The sequence below is a fragment of the Mustela nivalis genome (assembly GCF_964662115.1).
Source record: "Mustela nivalis genome assembly, chromosome: 10".
NCBI classification, from domain to species: domain Eukaryota; kingdom Metazoa; phylum Chordata; class Mammalia; order Carnivora; family Mustelidae; genus Mustela; species Mustela nivalis.
This window is the reverse complement of record NC_139029.1, coordinates 39006143-39027433: the sequence shown is the minus strand read 5'-3', so window position 1 is coordinate 39027433 and position 21291 is coordinate 39006143. Positions and strand designations below refer to the sequence as shown.

The 21291-nt window shown below is 49.0% G+C and overlaps 1 protein-coding gene across 8 annotated transcripts in view; it reads left to right on the top strand.

Annotated features, from left to right (window-relative positions):
• TTC39A (tetratricopeptide repeat domain 39A) overlaps positions 1-18557 on the top strand; it is a 49759-nt gene extending 31202 nt beyond the window's left edge. For all 8 annotated transcript variants that reach the window (XM_082688445.1, XM_082688444.1, XM_082688448.1 and 5 more), the window contains exons 7-18: positions 1044-1143; positions 2426-2491; positions 4361-4469; positions 4975-5042; positions 5132-5191; positions 6024-6185; positions 10827-10918; positions 12950-13070; positions 14975-15086; positions 15474-15588; positions 16682-16798; positions 17366-18557. In XM_082688445.1, the coding sequence (XP_082544571.1) occupies positions 1044-1143; positions 2426-2491; positions 4361-4469; positions 4975-5042; positions 5132-5191; positions 6024-6185; positions 10827-10918; positions 12950-13070; positions 14975-15086; positions 15474-15588; positions 16682-16798; positions 17366-17489 (1246 nt within the window). In that variant the 3' untranslated portion in view covers positions 17490-18557. The remainder of the gene's footprint in view (positions 1-1043; positions 1144-2425; positions 2492-4360; positions 4470-4974; positions 5043-5131; positions 5192-6023; positions 6186-10826; positions 10919-12949; positions 13071-14974; positions 15087-15473; positions 15589-16681; positions 16799-17365) is intronic.
• Positions 18558-21291: the final 2734 nt, after the last annotated feature.

The window sequence follows — 21291 nt, the reverse complement described above, 5'->3', positions numbered from 1 at the left end:
AGCTCCTCCTGCCCTCCAAAGCATCTCACTCTGCCTCAGACATTTGGGCCTTCCCTCAGTTCTTCAAACAGGCCAAGCTCATTCCTACTCTGGGGGCTTTTGGACATGCTGTCTCTCTGCTGGGAGCACTCTTTCTGTGCCAGGCAAACCCTCCCCATCCCTAGGTTTCACTCAAATGTCAGCTTCTCAGGGAGACCTTCCCTGAACCCCAGACTAGATCAGACGCTGGGAGTCTTCTTCTTTGAGACCTTCCTCATCCTCACAGGGACTTGATGGGGGTCTGTCCCCCAGAGCAGGAGAGTTACGAGGGCAGGAGCTTGGTGGCTTTGCTTCTAGCTGTCCTCCAGTGCCTGGCATAGAGAGGCCACAGTCAGTGTTTGCTGACTGAAAGCTCTCAAGATGCTCTCATGGCCCAGGGAGGAGGCCAACGCATCTTTAAACCCTTTGACCTGCCCAGGGCAGGCTGGGATCTGGATTCTTTGTGACTGATGACCAGGATGAAGAGGGCTGAATTTCAACCAAGAGGCTCCAGATAGACTTCTTGAAGGAGGGGGAGTTGGAGTTAGCCCGGTGGCTCTTCACTGGGACATTTGGCAATATTTGGAGACATTTTGGTTGTGACAGCCTTGGGGGAGGTTGCTTCTGGCATCTAGTGGGTGGTGGCAAGGGATACCACTAAACATCCTGGGATAATACAGACAGCCCTCCGCCTCCCCCCGAATGAAGAATTTATCCAGCCTGAAATGTCAGTAGTGCCAGAGTAGAGAAACTGTTCTAGAGAGAATGCAGAGCATGTGCAAACTTTGGACAAGGCAGGTGCACTAGGGCTGATAAGGCTGACATTCAGGAGCAAGTAGTATCTTGTTATGGAGATGGGGTTAGAAATTCCTCGAATGTCAGCTTTCTGCATTGCCAGAACTCTTACCAATCTACCACCAGCGAGTTCTGGGAACAACTGGGAGTGGGGGGCAACCTTAGTCCCAGCTGGAAGGGGGACCTTGCCCCCACTATGTGGCTGAACAAGACTTTGCCTTTCTCCACAGGGAGCTGGACAGCCTTGTGCAGTCCTCACAATACTGCAAGGGAGAAAACCACAGACACTTTGAAGGAGGTGTGAAGCTTGGTGTGGGAGCCTTCAACCTGGTGAGTTGGGAGTGCCCGTACACCTGCTCTCTGCTGGCCTATGGTGCTGGGCTGCATGCTGGCCCCAGGGACCTAGTAGTAAAGCAGGCCTGTTGCCAACCTCGGATGCACAGAGCTGGCGTTGGGTGGGAGTGGGTGCTGGCGCTGGCTTGAGAAGTTCCTCCGTGCATTTCTCCCCAGGTCAAGTTGAAAGCTTGGAATGCACCAGGATGGTGGTGTTTATAGGACCAGGAAAAGACAAACACAATAAATCAGGGCCTTTTTCTACTCTGGAGACCTGGTGGTTAAATATTGACCAGTAGCAGGAAGGGAGAAAGGCCTGGAAGCAGTGGGGAACCCACAGGAACAGAAAGCCGAGACCCCTTCCTGGGAGAGGTTAGGGGAAGTTTCATGGAGTGGGGAATATTTGGGTTGGGTCTCGAAGGATCTGTAGGTGGGAAGGGCATTCAAGGCAGAAGGAACAGTGTGAGGTAAGCTAGGCAGGGAGGCTGTGAAGCCCATTCTTGGGAGGAGGAGCTGCTCATCAATAATTTAGACTCTTGGCCCCGGGTGTCCAGAGACCTGTCCAGAAGAGCGTGTGTGGCAGGGTATGGCTCTCTCCCCTCTAGGCAAGATTGTTCCAAGAGCAGGCCTTGGGGCAGGAGTCCCTGCCCCACTCTGGGTTCCAGTTTCCTTTTATTTAAAGTGGGAACAGGGATCCTGGCCTTAGTGCTGAGAAGTTCAAACTGCAGAGTTCATCAGATGCTTTAGCAGGTTATAGCCAGGCTGTCCTGGGTTTGAGAACTGGCTTGCCCTCTGATGAGCTGTGGGGCCTTAGACCTGTCCTGTCACTTATCCCTGTCTCTGTTTTTCCATCTGTTGGATGGGGCAGTGATCTTTCTTGGCAGGACTGTTGAGGATCAGATGCAAAGCCAGAGCCCCTGGTGCAGAGCAGGGGTTCAGTGTGACATCACCAGCTGCTGTCTGATCCTTCACAGTACCCCTGGGAGGAAGGGGCTATTATGGTTCCCAGATGAGGAAACGGAGGCATAGAAAGGCTGTGTAGCTGGTAAAGGTGACCCAGTGGGCACAGTGAGATTGGGAGTTAGACAGTTTGCTCTTAGTTCTCACACTGAGGTGCTTTTCTCTCCAGGGAAGTTGGCTTTCTGAGAAACCTCAGGCCTCCTTGTGGAGATTCTGGAGAGAGGTCCTGCTCCTTCAGGATTTCCTGCAGGACGCTGGGGTTTGGGGAGGAGGGACAGCTCCCACCCCTCCTCATGACCACCTACCTCTGTTTCTGCAGACGCTGTCCATGCTTCCTACCAGGATCCTGCGGCTTCTGGAGTTTGTGGGATTTTCAGGAAACAAGGTAACCACCTGCCTTCTGGGACTCTTGACTGCCTCAGCTGGACAGGGTGGGGCGGCAGGGCTGCAGGCCCTGTGTGCCAGTCCTGGCATAGCCCCCCTCAGTGTGTGGCCCTGGACAAGGCCCAGGCCTCTCTGAGCTTCAGTCTGCTCTCCAATCAAATGGGGCCAGTGATCCCTGCCCAGTCCCACACAGGGTGAAGAGGCTGTAGGGTAAGGATGGTGTGAAGGGCAGCTTCGTGCAGTGGCCTGGAATCATGTTCTCTGAGCCTTACAGGTGTCAGCAACCTGGTTTTCCTTGTTTTGGAAGAACTTGAGCAAATTCTTTCCCTTGGAACCATTTTTTTTTTTTTTTTTTTTGTCTGGGAGTCACCTAAGAGAAGCACTACTGTGCATTAGGCCTTGAGGACAGAAACCAGAGGACTCAAGTGCCCAGAGACTTTCCTAAAGGCAGGAATCTGAGTACTAGGTAGCAAATCTGGGAAAGCTCCCTGGTAGAGGAGGCCCATCGTGGTAGAAGGAACAGTGGCCTGAGAGTCAGGAGTCCTGGATCAGTCCAGCCTCATCTCCTCTGTGCCTTTTTTGGGTAAAACAAGGGGCTTTTTTGTTTTAGACTGATCAAGGTTTCTCAAACCTGAACTTCCTCTGGATTTTCCTGATTTTTGCCAGGTCTGCTCTATATTGCTATTTATGTATTATTTTCCCCCAAATGGCTCATATTTTAAATTTAGGTTTATCTAAAGGAAATACTACTACATAGAAAACGCATGTTATTTGGCATGATAAGAACATAATCATGACCATAAATCCTACGAGCACCAAGCGGTCTTGCGAAAGCAGGGTGTACGATCTACCAAGGCTGTTTTCCTGCGGGAAGAGGTGTTTAGAGCGACAGTGGTGTTGAACACACACCAGCATAGGACTGGGGCTTTCTCCTGGACACCATCAGGACAGACAGAGAACTGCGAACTGAGATCATTTGGGATCTTGGGATTCTGAGCCTCATGTCTGTCTGGAGACTTGTCCATGGTCCATGGACCAGGTCCCGGGGAACACCGGTTAGAGGCTCCAAAGGTCCCTTTTAGTTTTGTTTCTTAAGAGGGCCCTTGAGTCCTGAGAACAATTTCAGGATGATGACAGGAGGGAGGATCATGAGAAAGGCCAAGGTGTGGGACAGTGTGGCTTGCCTGGGTAGGAGGAGAGGGTGGTGAGCCCAAAGTAGGAGAGCCCTCAGACACCAGCCCTGGCTTCATCTTTATCCTGAAGGCAAGGAAGCTGTGGCGGGTTTGAGGCCAGGGGTGAGGTAGGTCAGATTTGTGAATACCCTGAAGAGCAGATGGGGGCAGACTGCAGACAGGGATACTAGGGGAGTCTGGCCTCTCCTCCCCAGCCAAGCTCTAGAGTCTTTTTCTCCAGGAATCCTTCCCAGACCACTGTTCTCGTGGTCCCATCTGTGCTCTGCGTCTATGGTTAGGATTATCTGCCTCAGGTTCAGTCTGGCTTCTCTTCCTCCCTGACCAGACCCGGGGCTTCTCAGGGCCTCATTGCTCACCCTGGGGGCCAGCAGGTAAATAAAGGCAGGAATGGGGAAGGAGCTATTGAGGAAGTGGGGGACACCTGGACCCAAGCCTCTGCCCTGGCCTTGGCAGCAATGTCCCCTGCCCCCAGAAAGGTGGCCAGGGTACCGAGAGGGGAGACTGGCTGAGGGTGGCCCTGCCTGAACGCGGCTGACCTGGCCAGCAGGGATCCAGATGCAGAGTCCAGTGCTCTCCTGTCCCTGCTCCAGCAGCACAGCCCTCCCAGCGCTCTGGTGACCTCCCTGCCCTACCCCCAGCCTGGGTCCAGCCTCAGCCCACCGCTCTCTCTCCCCCAGGACTACGGGCTGCTGCAGCTAGAGGAGGGAGCGTCCGGACACAGCTTCCGCGCTGTGCTCTGTGTCATGCTGCTGCTCTGCTACCACACCTTCCTCACTTTTGTGCTCGGTAGGAGTGCCCTCGTGGGGGTGGCGGGGAGACAACCAGAAGGGGGCATCTAGGGTGTGGTTGGCTCTCAGGGCAGGGGACTAGAGGGCAAGGAGCTGCAGACCCTGCTCGGAAGCCAGAACCAACGAAGCTGCGTCAGCAGTGTTGTGACTTGGCCTGCCGACCGTTCACTTCCTCACAATGTGACCAGGCTCCAGCCTCAGTTTTCTCTTCTGTGAAATGGGGTGGTCATGCCCACCTTGTAGAGGGTGTGAGGGCCCTGTAGGGGGCCTTGGGGTTGTGGGTACCACTGAGGCAGGCATGGGCTCTTGATTATTGAGCCTGGCTGGTGTGCCGGGCTGATGTCAGCACTATTTTATTTAATCCTCACATCACCCTGGAGGGAGAAGAATTACCCCCATTTCACAGAGAGGGAAGAGGAGGCCCCAGGAAGCCTCTGGTAGATTGCCGGGGGGATTCCAAGAGCCGGTGATGGTGATATGTGCTGTCCCCTCGCCTCCTTCAGGTACCGGGAATGTCAACATCGAGGAAGCAGAGAAGCTCTTGAAGCCCTACCTGAAGCGGTACCCTAAGGTGGGCCCCCCCCCACCCTCCTGCTGGCACCAGCCCCTGCCCACGTGTGCCCTGTGTGCCCACACAGATCTGTGTGCGTGTCATTACAGGGGGCCATCTTCCTGTTCTTCGCCGGGCGGATTGAAGCCATAAAAGGCAATGTTGACACAGTGAGTAAGGGAGGGGACGGAGCCAGTGCTGGTGACCCCCTGTGGTCTCCCAGACCAGTGGGTGGACTCTGGAAGGAGGGCTCCAAGAGAGAACCAACAAGAGAGCAGGGGTGGGAGAAGCAATTTGGAATGGGGCAGCCTGGGAAGATGAGGGAGGAGGTGGCATTCGTGGTGAGGAAGACCTGACGGGGAGATGCAGGACTGTAGCATTCCTGCACCCGGAGGTCCTTTGGTGAGCTGGGGTGGGAAGCCCTGCTTACTCAGGCCATGGTGACAGGCATTGCGAGTGGAGCAGCAGTGCCAGGGTGTGAGGTGGGCACCTTGATGACCTGGCTGGGGGTCTCCATAGATGGGAGGGAGCCATCGAAGGGGTTCGAGAGAGGAGGGACATGGGTCTGGCTGAGTCCCCAGGAGGGACTGTACAATGTAGAGTTCTGGGGTCTCCATCTGGCCTTGGCTGTGATTCCTCAAGCAGCAAGTCCAGGTCCTTTCGTGGGAGCTCCTGGAAACTTTGGAGTTTCCTGTGAGGCACAAACCATGTATCACTTTCATATTAATACTTTCCACTGCCTCCTGTCCTTCCATTACAGCTCCATCCCATCCTTTCATTCTGTGTAGGAAGACTAGAGTCCCAGGGAGGGGCAGTAACTGGGCCCAAGCTCGTCCTATAAGACTTAGTCAATAGAACCAGGCCTGGAGCCCAGAACTCCTGCCTGCTGTCCCTCCCTGAGCCTGGCACAGGGCTGGACCACTGTGCGCTGGAGGAGGCTGGGCTTGCTATGGAATGGGGCAGGGTGGTGGGACCATGAGGCTGACCAGCAGGTGCCCGCAGGCCATCCAGCGGTTCGAGGAGTGCTGTGAGGCCCAGCAGCACTGGAAGCAGTTCCACCACATGTGCTACTGGGAGCTGATGTGGTGCTTCACCTACAAGGGCCAGTGGAAGATGGCCTACTTCTATGCCGACCTGCTCAGCAAGGAGAACTCCTGGTCCAAGGTGGGCTGACACCAGGTGCTGGGGCTCTTGGGGGACCAGGCCAACCCCGTCTGGCCATGAGGCCCCGAGTCCCAGGGCCAAACCCTTGACTGAAAGCCTGTTTCAGCTGGAATTTAACAGAACCATAAGTTCTAAGAGGACTCAGGGTTGGTAGGAACTAAAGACTGTGAGGAGCAGATAAAGTTTAGAACTACAGTGTCAGTCAAGATTTTTTGGTCACAAGGGACAGAAGCAGGGCCCAACTGTCTAGGTGAGCGCTGTCTAAGAGAACATTCTGTTATGGTAGAGGTAGCCCCCAGCTACATGGGCACATTGTGTTAGTGCAAACTGGGTGCTTTCAATTTTATTTAATTTTAATTCAAATTTAAACTTAAAAAGTCACTTGGGGTTAGTGGCCACTAAATATGGACTATGCAGGTTGAAAACACAAAAGGCTCTTTGGTTCATAGAACTGAAAATTCTAGGCACAAATGATTTCAGGTAGGGCTGGATCCAGGAATTCAAATTATGTCACCTGGGCTTGACATTTTTCCGTCTGTGGCTATACTCTGCCCTTTGACATCTTTGCCATGCAGGAGGGTTTTCTCCTTGTGACAGGGTGGCTATGGACTGCCTGACCCTAACTCACATCTTCCCTTTGGTTTCAACCATAGTCCCACAGTCGAGATTAACTTGTCTGGCATAGATCACATGTCAGTGCTTGGAAACAGGAGTGGGAAGACTCCTCATGGATCAAGAATAGGAGAGGCATGGTTCTCCAGAAAAAAATAAGGTCCCCAGAAAAAGTGTTGGTTGGTGGGAGGAGGCATTAAAGAGATGCTATAAAGGCAAAATAAGGCACAGCAGATGCCCACAGTGAATGAAAACTTATGACATTATGGTAAGTGGTAAAACAAGTATTAGCCATTATCATCACAGTAAGGATAGCGGAGAATGCTGAACTAAGACTCTTAGAATCACAGAGATCATCAGAGAGCATCCAATTCGGTATTGGCAAATACACAAACCATGTGTCTCAATGACCTGAAATCCTGATTTCTCATCCCTCCCCTACCTTTTCAGTACCTCTGCCAAGACAAAGCTGAAAGGGAATTCTTTGGGTCTGGGGCAGGCGGGGCTGGAGGGGGGGCAGGCTTTCACTGAGCTCTTGCTGTGTGCCCAGCTCTTGCTGTTTCTCTATAGCACACCCAATGAGGTAGGAGTTACCTCCACTGGGTGCACAGGGACATGGAGGCCAAGAGAAGGTATGTGACTTCCCTGGCCCACACAGCTGCTGGTGACAGACACTGGATTTGAAGACAACTCTGTGTGACTCAAAGGCCTTTGCTTTTCCCTTGTTACCTTAAGTCCCACCTAGGAGGTCCCTCTTGCCCTGAGACCACCTTGCTGTTGAAGGTGCTCCCTCAGACCCAGTCCCTGTGGGCCTGGCATTCATTCCACATCACCTCCTACCACTAACAGGAACACAACCTCAGGGAACCTTGTTGAACTAAAGTGACCTAGAAGTGTTCCTGTGGAGGGAGGCAGGCAGCTGGGTTCACATACACAGGGAAGAAGAGGCCTGGGGTGGCCTCGCAGCTGCTGGGAGGAGCTGAGGGAAGGCCAGGCCTCCCAGGTGTCCGGAAGTCTGGCTGTGAGTCAGCTCCATTGCCAGCTCACTGACTTTGAGGTGGTCAGCCCCCTCTCTCTGTAGTGCTTTCCTCAGAAGTGTTTTCTGTGAAAGTGAGGGTTGTAGCACCTTGAATTCTGGGGCCTCATTCATTCCTAATTGTAGCACTTGGCCACCAGAATCCACCAACTTCCAGCTCTAGGGACTTAGGGTGTGGCCACTGCCATACGCATCATCCCCTCTGCTCAGCATCCAGTGCCAAGTCATCCAGTGAAGCCTTTGCATTTCTCCCAGTGCTTGCTGCTTGAGATGGCCACACACATAGTGGGGACAGTGCTGTGCTGAGCATCGTAGTGGGGGAATCTAAGTGGAGCTCAGAGGCAGCCCTGAGCAGCCAAGCCAGGAAGACAGAGGAGGATTTAGGGTGGCCGAGTGGAGGAAGTGGAAGGATACTCCAAGTGAGGAGAGCAGCAAGGACAGAGGCGCAGGGTGCTGTGTTCTGTGTCACTGGTGAAGGGCTTTGTAGGTGGGAGTGCAGGGGTACTGTGGAGGGTCCTTCCCCCTAAGTCACTCTGTAAGCTTCTTGAGGACAAAGGACTGTCTGTCTACACAGAGCCTGGTGGAGTTACCCAGAAAAATAAATGTGTGAAATCACTGGTCAATCAGACAAGCCTGGGGAGACCGGACTCCCACCTAGGGAGGTGGCTGTTTTCCATCCATGTGGCCCCATAGCATCCCTTGCAACTTGGATGTCTGTGGGTCTCAGAACTCTAGGTCACTGCATCCATCCTAACATCTGGTGACTCCATAAGGGTAAGTTGTTTGGGGGTAGCTGAGGGATACCAGAAGGCTCTTACAGGAGGCCCACAGATGAGCCTGATGAGGAGGGACAATGACATCCCAGGCAAAAGGACGGCACAGGTGAAGGCCTGGGAGTTTAAGGACTGATGGGGGAGAAATGGCAGAAGAGGGGTCAGAAAAGCAGGTCACAGAGTGCCTTGAAGGGGGTGTTTGGGCTTCAGCCTGACAGTGGGAGAGCACCTCATGTTTGTGGCTTAGATCTGTGCTCTAAGAAGTCCCTCCTGCATTTGTTGGGCACCCCATGTGCCAGGTCCCGAGGACATCCAGCAGTGAACAAAGACCCTTCCATATTTTAGTGGGAAGAGGGATAAGAAACACACAAATAGGTGTTCAGTAGAATATAATGTCAGGCTGGTATATGCAGTGAAGAAAAGTCAGGCAAGGCCTGTCCGAGAAGACACCGGAATGAAGTCTGGGAGCAAGCCATATGAAGAGTGTTCCAGGCAAAGGACACTGGAGATACAAGGGTTGGGGAGGGGGAAGCTGAGTGTATCTCCTGTATTCGGGGAACAGCCCAGAGACCAGTGTAGCTAGAGTGATGCGAGTGAGGGGGAACAACATGAAGTTGGAGAGGAAACTGGGGGAGGAAATGGTGTAGGGGCTTACAGTCCATTACAGGGAGTCTGGATTTTATCCTAAGCATGATGGGATATCAAGATTTCAAAGAGGAATTGATATGACCTTAAAAAGATCAGAGTGGGGTACCTGGGTGGCTCATTTGGTCAAACATCTGACTCTTGATGTTAGCTCAGGTAACCATCTCAGGGTCATGGGATTGAGCCACATGTCAGGCTCCACTCTCAGTATGGAGTCTGCTTGTCCTCCCTCTGCCCCTTCCCCACTCATGCTCTCTCTCTCTGTTAAATAATTAAATAAAAAACAGACTGGCAGTGGTGTGGAAATGGCTTGCAGGGACAGGGATGAGAGCAAGGAGATGGGTTAGGAGACCATATGGACAAGGGCAGGAGAAAGACATCCCTGATGTCCTGGAGTGAGGGCAGTGTGGGGTGGATGCTGGTGCAGAGAATGAGAGCGAGGCCACTAGGATTCCAGAGCTATAGAGGAGGTAAGATCATGCTGACTTGCTGACTTAGTGCCAGGTAGAGAGGGAGAAGGTAAGGGTGACACCAGGAGGTTAAAGAGTGGGGATATTCTCACCACCCCTGCTTCCTCATTTTGTGAAGGGCAGATGGAAGTGTGGAGGGCAGAGTGGCACTGGGAGTAACCCTGAGCTTCAGCCCGAGAGGGGCCCCAGGTGGAGGCTGCTTTCTGACTTTTCCTGAGAATCCACGACATTTTGCTCTCTTTCCTTCTCTACCCCCCGTACTTTTTTGGGAGCCATTTGCAGGTATTTCTCCATAGTCCCCGGTGGCAGGAGCTGAGGTTCAAGGCTTGGCCACTGGGGGGCAGGATAGAGCCAGGTTTCTCAAGTGTTGGACTCCCAGGAAACGGGAGTAGATTTCCGGGATGTACCTTTGGGGTGGGGATGGGGGTCTCTGCACTGCGGCACTTCCCTGTCAGGGCTGGCTGTGGATCCACTGGGCAAGGCCCTGGAAGCGCACAAAACTGGGGACACTTCCAGCTCTGCCCCAGAAGCTCTGCAGTCCCAGGAAGCAGAGGCCAGGTACAGATTCCTTTCTGGCATTGTCTTTGAGATCAATTGAGGTGAGGTATATATACAGTGCCTGACACACAGGAAGGCAGTTATACACAGGGACCCTGACTCACTCCTCTGGCCTCCCACCTGTTTATACATTCCATACTTTATGCTGCCTATTTGTCGCCTTCTTAACGACACATCTCAGTTACTACCTGGCTTTGCTCAGGCTGTTTGCCTTGTCTAGAAAGTTCTTTCTCAGGTCTCTGTGAATCTTCCCATTGGCTCTCAAGGGTCCAGTCTGAAGGAATTGCTTCTCAGAAGCCCTTACTGCCCTTTGTGTGTCCATCACACCCACTGCCCCGCACACCCACTTGTAGCTGGAGTCCTTCCCTCCGCTGCATCAGAGAAGGGAGGGAAGCAGCTTTGATGTGGGCATCTCCTGGACTTTGCTCCCAGCTCAAGTCCCCAAGGCGCTTCAGCTGCCTCACCCTTAGTTTCTCCCCTGGGGCTTGGCAATGGAGGTCTATGAAGGGGGGCTGATTATCTCTCACTCTTGCTCTGCCTTGCACAGGCCACCTACATCTACATGAAGGCCGCCTACCTCAGCATGTTTGGAAAGGAGGATTACAAGCCGTTCGGGGATGATGAAGTGGAGTTGTTTAGGTGGGTCCTAGGTCTCAGCCACATCCGCCCACAGCCACCCTGAGCTGTGGGCACCAGGGAGGGAGGTGGCGGGCTTCTTAACTTCCCTCCCCTGGCTCTGAGCTCCCTGACGCTCCCCCAGGATCGCCCCATGTGCCTCCTTCCCTTGCACCACCACCACTTCCAGCTGCTGCTTGTTCCAGCCCTTTGAATCTGTTCAGAGGCACCCCCCCCCACCCCCAAGAACCCCCAAGAAAGTGGTTTTGTCAACATCCTTTCCACTGAGCCGCCTTCTTCTGGTCAGTAGGATAGATGTGGACACTGAGGTTCAGAGAGGCCCCTTCTGCTGAGTTAGACTGCTATTCTCAAGCTCAGTAGAGGACCAAAATGTGGGAATCAAACAGGATCAAATCCAGCCTCTGCTGTTTCTTAGCTATAGCACTGTGAACAAATTCAGCAGCTATAAAATGGGAATAACCACTTCTGCTTTGCAGGGTTGTTTTGTGAATCAAATAGAAACTATGTTGAAGAGCCTGGTGAGGGGCCTGGAACCACTAAATTGCAGCTGTTTTTCTTTTTATCTCTGCTGCTGTTTGCCTTCCGCAAAGGGTCTAGAGCAGGGCTCAGCCTCAGCAGGCTGAGGAAGGAGCCTCAGGCCTTCTTCCAGTCAGGGGTGAGGGCTGACCCCAACTTGGAGACCTGGGAGTGGTGGTAACCTGAGCTTTATGCTAACTGCTGTCACAATGGCAGGGTGTTTATATTTACCAAGTGCCTCCTCTTCTCCATCTCATAGCTCTTCCAGAAAGTCTGGGAAGGTAAGTATCTGTGGGGGAGGAAGGATCATTTTCCTTCCATAATTTTAGGATCTTGGTTAGAAACTGGCTGAGATACTCTCCCTACTCCTAAGAATAAAAGATTAACAGGAGAAAAATAAACCAGAGTTTAATAACATGTATATCTTGTTTACATGGGAGAGACCCAGGAAAAGAGTTACTGAAACGGCCCAAGCCATCACTTTAAACATCATCCCCAGCTAAAGATAACAGAAGATGTTGGGAGGGTGGGGAGCCAATTCTGGGAGGTTTTCAGGCAAAGCAAAGGAAAGGAGGATAAGGTAGTCCTGCAGATCAAGTCCGCTTTCTCCTTTAAGAGTTTCTAGGGCTTTAAAAAAAAAAAAAAAGTTTCTAGGGCTTATCATTATCCTCTTCCAGATAGAAGAGAAGCCCTTATAAATGGAAAATCTCGCTTATAAATATAATTGTCTCTTACGAAAGGGCAGCTGCTACTAGGTTTTCAGAGCTTTTCCTGTATCTGCTATTTCTTAGCCTAAAACAGTCCTTGTGCCAAAGAGCCATATTTTGGGGTGACAAATTCCGCTCCCCTTCATATCACTGTCTCAAATTCAGAGATAACGGGGGCCCAGAGAGGTTCCACGGTGAATAAGCAGGGGAGGTGTTTGGCAGGGAAATTCTCAACTTGATCCAGCTGGATGGCTCAGGCTGAGGGTCACAGCCACACCCAGCAACTGTGGCAGCAATTGGGAGGGTGGGAATGGAGCTGGGTGGGTGAGGCCCCAGATGTGGAGGCTTGCCTAGATACACACATACTCTGCCCTTGGAAACAGCTAAGGAGGCCGCAACTCACTTATTGCAACTCACGTGGCAAGTTCATTAAAGGTTTGAGCTGTGTGGTTGTGGGCAGGTCTTTCTCTGGGTGTTAATCTCCCCTGTGAAACTGGGGTCAGACTTCTGCTGGGCCTTCTGGAAATGAGGCCCAAGAGTGGAAGCAAGACAACTAGCAAAGCAGGCCTGGGGTGTTTGCTGACATTCTCACCTCTGCCCCCTGGTGTGGAGCCCTCTTACCTAGCCTCAGGAAGTGGTCAGGTTTGTGGGCAGGCCCTGTGATAGAAGGCCACAGCCACGGGTTGTGAGTCCAACACAGTCCCTCATATAAACTGGGGAAACTGAGGCCCAGAGAGGAGCCAAGCAGAGGCTGGGCAGGCTGGAAATTTCAGTCCTCTCTAGCTTTTTCTTCCCCTCATCTCTTTCACAGAGCAGTGCCTGGCCTAAAGCTCAAGATTGCTGGGAAATCTCTACCTACAGAGAAGTTTGCTATCCGGAAGTCCAGACGCTACCTCTCTCCCAAACCGATCTCATTGCCAATCCCTGCTCTGGTGGGTAGGAGGGTCTAGACTGTCCCAGTACTTGTTTGGGACTGTGGGGATTAGCTGAAAGCCAGAGATACTGCTAAAGCCCGGGGGAAGTGGTTGGGGGAGAAAGACCTTCATGCCTCAGGGCCTGGAAAGGATTTCACAGTTTACCTGGGACTGTGAGGGAAGCATACAAATAGGCCTGACCAGACCCGGCCTGAGGCAGTACTGGTATGGTGGGGGCAGGGAGACAGGTAAGCAGGCTTCAGCTGCCTCAAGGTGAAAGAGTAGGCCCACACCCCTGTGCGCAGGGTAGGGCATCACTCAGCTGTTTGTGTTCCCACCAGTCCATTTCAGTTTTATCACAGGATTGTAATGGTTTACTCTGTCCCCCTCACTGGACCAAGTCTCGGGCCTGGGACCATGTTATAGTCAACTCTGTAGTAAACAAGCTGACTATGTTACTGGGTGCTGACTATTCTTTACACCCATTGCCTTATTTGATCCTTACAACAACGCTGAGTATCAGATGCTGGTGGTATCCCCATTTTGCAGAAGGGGAAAGGCCTAATAGATAAGTAGAAAGATAAAATTTCTAATACATAGTAAGATATAAGTAGAAAGATAAAATAACTTATCTAGGTCACACAGCTAGTGAGTTGAAGAGTTAGAATTTAAACCTAGAATGGTTCTAGAGCCCAGATTCTGAACCACCATTACGCTAATTCCACGCATGATTTTGACAGGCATCAACTTGAGAAGTTTCTAGCTTGTTAAGAGTCTTTGTTATTCAGATACTAAGGTAGCCAGAAAAGTGGAAAGGGAACTGCTTTTTTCTGGTCCTGGCTCCACTATTCATTGACCATGTGCTTGCCCTTGGATAGGGTTCCCCTTCCCTTAATGGAAAATTAGGAATGATAATTGTTCATTTCATATAGCAGTAATGGGAACTAGCTGATTAACTGTGTTAAATATTTTATGAATCAAAAATCATATTTCCCAAACTATAATAGTCTATAAAATGCTATTTATGCCTAAAATAGTTTGTGTGATTAAATATATTTGGGAAAGACTGGCCTAAACAAGGTTTATACACTGTGGACTTTTTGGAGCCTTTATATAAAACATATAGGTAAGTTTCCAAGAATAAGCTTGAAGATGATTTTCCCTCTAACTAATTTGGCCACAGACCTCTTTTTTTTGAAGGAACAGTTGCTAACTTGGGACCATATACACCATTTGAGGAATACTGATTCTAATCTTAAATTCCCTCCCTATAACAAAGAAACAAGAACCAAAACAATAACATCTTTTTAGAACTTTTTGTATGCAAATCACCTTCACATCTATTGCCTGGGTTCATAGTTTAGGAAATGCTAATGGAATGACTATAAATGAACATTTAGTATTCTGAGATTCCTGGCAGTAGAAGCAAAGAAAGGAATCAGTTTGTGTTGCATAGTTTTCATGATGGTAACTCAAGCCCAGTGCCTTGGGGGAAGAGAAACAGGGTGACAGTCTTAACAGCAACTGGAAATCCCGAAGTGCTTAAATAAATATAGCTCTTCCAATATGGGAGGTCCTGTCAGACTAGCAGGGAGGAGGACTTCCTGGAGAAAGTCCTGTGGATCACAGCCTGGTCCTCAAAGTTTGGGGGAAGAGTCTGGACACAGAGAGGTTGGGAAAGAGCATGATAACCACCCAAGGAGGCCATGAGCAGAGGAATAGTTTAAAAACTATGTGCAGCTCCCTGCCATGACCCCTTCGAGCCCATAACTTCATAGGCTGGACTGAAATTTGTCATAAAGGATTAGAGATAGAAGGGCCTTTAGTGATCCTCTGGATCTGCGCTGCCCATTTTACACCTGGGGAAACTGAGGGCCCACTAGGGAGGAAACCTTTGGACTGACTTGCTCCCCTGCCTTCAGGAAATGATGTACATTTGGAATGGCTACGCTGTGATTGGGAAGCAGCCGGAACTCACAGACGGGATACTTGGGATTATCACCAAGGCTGAAGAGATGCTGGAAAAGGGTCCAGGTGACTAATCCCGGCCCTTGAACCTGCCAGGCTGAGTCAGATCATAGATCTTTATAGTTAAAGGTTCCTGCTGCTAAAAATGTCATTCCTTCCTTCTCTATCATGGTTAACAGTCCTTTGGCTTTCTAAGACTGAGCTTCAGTGGCAGCTTCTCTAAGCTGTCCCTTGTCCCCAGTTAGGTCAAAGTCTCCTCTGGGCTCTCCCTTCAAGTCAATCCTGATCTCACTACATTGCCACTGTCTCGGAATCTGTCCTCCCCAGATGTGAGCTTCCTGAAGACAGAGACCATGTGTGAATTACCTCTCTATCCCCAGGGTCCAGCAGAGTAGGGACTCCATGACTAACTGTTAGAGAAATAAGCCTGTCGTCTTCTTCCCTTTTTCTTAGAGAATGAGTACTCAGTGGATGATGAGTGCTTGGTGAAGCTGCTAAAAGGCCTCTGTCTGAAATACCTGGGCCGTGTCCAGGAAGCTGAGGAGAATTTCAGGAGCATCTCTTCCAAGTAAGTGCCTCTGCAGCTGCTCCCACTCCAGGTGGCCTTCTGCTGGGCCCATGTCTCCTGGGCAGAATTGGCAGGTTCTCTCCTTTCTCACATGCACTCCATAGCTTGACCCTAGCCTGCCCGCATTCACTACACTTGTACCAGTGTCTGTTCTGTGCCAGGATCCTTGCTGGGCACAGATCATTCAGACCTCATTCCCTGGGGCTATCAGATTGCCAACTACAGGAGTCCATCCACACTGAAGTTTCAGGTGAATGGTGCCTCGAGTTTGTAATTCACTTCCACGCTTGAGGAGCACAACTGTTACAGACAGCTATAGGCAACACAATCTGGTATGATCAGGGCTGTGTTACAGGAAAAGTAGAGAGGACAGCAGGTGCTCTGAGGAGGGACTTGAACATAATGCAAGATACCAAGAAAGGTTTTCCAGGGATGCCATATTAACTGGGAAGTTTATCAGGCAGAGAAAGGAAAGCAGGAATTTTAAGTGGAGTAGGTAGAGCATGTACAAATGCCCAGACACAGGAAAAAGACCTAAGGTTGTGGTTACAGTGATTTGGTCTTTCCCTTCCTGGATGAAGTTATAGAAAGAAAGGTTACAGATGAAATAAGGGGGGCTAGACTGAAAAGGGCCTGGATGATTTACTTATAAGGCTGAACTTTATCTTGTAGACAGAAAAGATCAGGAAGGTATTGAGCAGGGCAGATTTAGGTTTTAAAAGAGTATCTCTGGGGCAGCATGGAGGGTGGGTCAGAAGGGCCAGTCTAGGGACAGTAGACTTCCTAATTTAGTAGAACATTTAACCTGGACAAAGGGGGTTGGGGACAGAGGTGGGCATGGGGTAAGGACATGCGATGAACCATAAATTGTCAGGGAACTGGGGCCCTAGGTGCAGAGAACTGGAAGGCTCTCCTGTGGATCAGAAGCCTTTCTATGGCTATGTAGTGGGAACCTTCCCCAACTAGGATTCATTATCTGGAAACCCCACCTGAAGGCATGGATTAGATCCTTCTACTCGGGCAAGGCTTGGGAAGACTCTGAAGACTATCTCAGGGGCAGAGCCTGTAAGCCATGTCCTTCTCTGTCCCATAGTGAAAAGAAGATTAAATATGACCACTACTTGATCCCAAACGCCCTGCTGGAGCTGGCCCTACTGTTTATGGAGCAAGGCAGAAACGAAGAGGCTGTCAAACTCTTGGAAACTGCCAAGTAAGGCGTGGTTAGCGTGGTCTGTCCTTTATGCGCAAACCCCCCCCCCCTCACCCAGCTCAGAAGATTACCTTGGCTGGGGGGGAAGGAGCACAGGCAGCAGAGAGGGAGCATGCTGGTAAGGACATTAGGGCAGTCCAGAGGCTGGGCCTGTGTCCCTGGGAACCCAGTTCTCTCCTGGTATAGGGAGGCTTCTTCAATTTGCCGTAAGGACTGGAATCCCAGAAACAGGGAGTGAATTACCCAGGGTCATACCACAAGCTAACTACTGGCCTGGTAGGAAGACCTGGGTTTCCTGCCTTCTAGCCCCACAGATTTATTTCTTAAAATCATTCCCGAAAGCTTGGTGACTCAACAGGAGTAAGAGTGGCTCCACAGGGTACAATACCAAGGTGAGGGGCTACACATCCTTTCTGTTTCTCTCTATTGGACAAGGCCCAACTCTTTCTTTGGACAGTTTTAAGCATCTGAAAATCTTCCTTGGCCTGGTAGTTTCTTACAGTTCAGATTGAAGGAAAAGCACTCCTTAGAGCAGCTTTATAAGCCTGATTCTCTGGTCTTTTCCAGGCAAAACTACAAGAATTACTCCATGGAGTCAAGGACACATTTTAGAATCCAGGCAGCTATACTCCAAGCCAAGTCTTCTCTAGAAAATGGCAACAGATCCATGGTCTCATCAGTGTCCTTGTAGTTTTATGCAGCACTCCCAGGCTGGAAGACAGAGACAGCTGGACAGAGCTCCTGGAAACATTTCAAAAAGATCCCCTCCCCCTGCCCTACCTTTGGGGTCCACCGGTGCTCCAGGGATGGCATGACATAGGTATCCATGCAGAAGGGAAGCCGGCATTTTCACCAGTGTGGCCAAGGGCCTTTACCAAGGACAGAGCAGGTAGAGCCCTCTGCCTGCCCTATTACACATACGGGTACTTGTTTTTCACTGTGATGTTTAAGAGAATGTATGAACAGTTTACATTTTCCTTAGAAATATATTAATGGGATCACAGTTGGCTAAAAAAACAAACACCACCACCTGTAAATCTTTGTTTTAACCCACACTGATCTGGAGGTAAACCTATTTATGATACTTTTCAAAATTCAGCAATGTCTCCGCTTCCAGGGCCAGAAGGGCCATCAGGGCTTCTGAGGGTTGGGTGTAGAGGTTGCACACTGACACCCACTACCTTACTACTTACTCTTCATTTCCACTCCCTTAGTCACTATCCAATTTAAAACAAAATTGAATGGAAATTACTTCACTAAAAAGACACGTGAGTTCTTCCGTAGGAAAAGAGAAAAAGGTCAATCTTTACCGGTAAGAAATGGGAGTTGCTGAGGCCTCACAGAAGGGGGGCTGTGTGGCCCTTTCTATGCCAAAGCCAAGAGGGAAGGTTCTCAGACACCAGTCCACATCCTCACTGTATGCCACACTGAAACTAGGAGTAATTTACAAAACAAGATTCTTTTGTACTTCACTATGAGGTACATTTTATTTACTGACAACATTTTTCTTAGAATGGTTATTCCTGGCCTGTTGTGTATGTTTTAGATTTTTCATTTAAGAGAAAGGAGATATTTAAGTAATAAAACATATACTTAAGAGATCATGCAACATTTATTTCAGTAAAATGTGTTGCTTGAATTCTTGGGCAAGGCAGAAGGTCTGGTCAGAAGCCATATGGCCCAGGTATGTTTTATTTAGACACGATGCCTTAAATGTTTTTAAAATAACATTTAAAAATGGGGAGATTTCACAAATAAATCTGGTTTCTGGACTCTTATTTAAGAAGAAAATCTAATCTGGTGACATTGGGCTCATCCCTATAAGACAATAAGGCAATAATCAGTTGAAACTGGGTAGAGGCTACTCTAAACACTTACATTACCCTTCTGTCCCTAAAAGCATCTGAATTTCCAAACTGTGGGGCTGTTACAGTAAAAACTCAGTGGGCAGACACCAAGCTTACCATTCACAGCCTAATGACAGCATACGATTTCCCTGAAGGAAAAAAATCATGTACATAGTAAATATGCATCTGTGAAATGTGACTCCTAAAATACATGAATGCAATTTCTGTAAAGGAAAGAACCACAAACAACTTTTCCAATCTTCTAGCATTGCTGGATTTTTAGCAAACTTCTGAATTTGCCACGGGCTGGGTAGATTAATCTATTAACATTTTCAACTAGCTTTCTGTGAAGTCACAGGTTTTAAGTAAAGCAATATTCTCATTAGGAAAACAAAGCAGGAAACCCTCAATCAAGATCTTTTGCACTTAGGGCATAAATGCTATTAAAAATTTTTCTCATTAGACTACACCCAAGAATGCTCTCCACCGACAGCAAGCCCTCTGTAAGCTTGCTCTCTAAAGCCTGTATTCTGGGAGACCAGCCTCTTCTAGGTAGTTGGGCAGGGCAGGGTGAGAGGAATGACTAGAACCAGGCTGCTGAATAAGGGTGGCCTTCTGTGGTTCCTTCAAATATTGGAAGGCTAATACCTACTGCTGTATTTAAAAAAACAAAACAAAACAGAAAAAAACAGCACATAGGATATACCAAGCACAGCTTGCAAAATTGGAGTTAGCAAAAAAACTTTTCTTTAAACATTCATTATAGGCACTTTTATTTTAAAAAAATTTATGCCAGGATGGTTTCCTTGTCAGTGTTATTACTGATTTCCTGCTGGGCTTCATTAATTAGCTGATGTCACCTTACCTCTGTCTTGTCACAGCTACAGTCTGGCTGGTAAGAGCAATCAGTGGGTTTTGTCTCCTTTATTCCCCCTGCAGCTTGAGATAGTCTATTAAAAACATGTTTGTGAAATTGGGTGAAAATGTCAGGTGTCTAACATCGGATCCTTGTGTGGAAGCTTTGAAGGTGAAAATTCTGTCCTGGGCTTCTTGTTCTATCTTCTTTTAGCCATTTCTGGTTGTTAATTCTCTTAATAGTACAGAGCTTTCCAGCACATATGCCCTGGAGAGGCAACTATCAGGTGGAGAATCCTGGCCTAGAAGTAAGGAGACCTGAATTTCTAGTCCCTGCTTTATTACTAATTTTCATAAGTAACCTTGGGAAAGTTATGGGCCTGCTCAAAAATTAATAATTTGCACTAGATTAAGGCTCTTTCCTGCTGTCAGTGGTTCTGATTCTGACTCTGGTCAACTATATTTTTGGATTTTCATATCCAGAGTAAGACAAGAGATAGACACCTCCCTACATTTTGCCAAAGCCTTATATACCTAAGCAACTCAACCAGAAATTATAGGCTTTCTCAATCAAAGGCCTCTATAGTAGCCTAGCACACTTGGAGAGCAAATATCTTCATTTGGGTAAAGTCTAAAACCCTATTACACAGAGGAACCCACCATTAAGAAGTAGCAACTGTGTAACATGATCTAAACAGAACCTCAACAAAGGAAAGTCTACCTCTGCCTCTCACTGGTCACAGGCCCTTAGACTTACAGGGTGGCTGCCAGCAGTGTGCTGGTCCCTATCAGCTCTCCCATGTGTTGGCAGGATTCCCTACTCCTTATCTCTCAAGTCAGAATGGGAGTGTTTCCAAGACAGCTTTCGTCATTCACAGCAAAAAGTCATAACCTGACACCAAAGCCAGGACCCTCAAAGGCCAATGCCAACACAAGACTTGGCTGAGGCCCAGGTGGACGAGTTCCAGCAACTGAAGAACAGCACCAGGAGGTTTTCAGAAAGCCTCAGCCTGCTGAGTGCTTGAATCATGGAGAAAAAAAAAACCCAGAGGGGCTTTTCTCTGGAGCTACTCCCAAGTTTGTTTCTTCTAAGATGATGAGGACTAGACAGTCTTTTCCTTTGCTTCAAATTTAAAGCCTAACAGCCTTTCAACAACTGTTTCCTTACTCTTTAGCACCATCAAATGAATTCACTAATGAGAGGTGCTTAGATTCTGAAAACCAAGAAAAATGGCAACTTCTCATACATACAACCTCAGATGCAGCTTTCTAAGTTTGGAAAATGACTTTTTTTTACGCTTTGGTTGGCATGAGCTCTTTTGAAATCAAGTGCAAAGTTCATCAAGACCCAACAGATTAAGTCCGCAAACAAGGAACCTCATTTTGGGGCTTGAAAAATCCATTTCTAAATGAGAAATGTATGAATTGCTTCTAGTATATAAAGCCAACTGTAAAGTGACAAAATATAACAGAGCCCTTCCTTTGGGAAGACAATTACTAAAGATTGCTCTGGACTTCTAAAAGCTGACATTAGAGTTTAATCAGATACATCACAGCTAACACCTCACATATAAATGGACTGGGTTTTAATTTTCCTCACATCATTAGTAAATCATTCAGAACACCAGATACTATATGCTTTGGGTGGAAAAACAGCTAATATTAAGTGCTCACTGTTTACCTCTTGCTAGTCTAAGCACTTTACATGTATGTAATTCTCATAACTATATGAAGTAGGGACTATTACAGATGAGAAAACAGACACAGGTTAAATAACTTGCCTAAGATCAC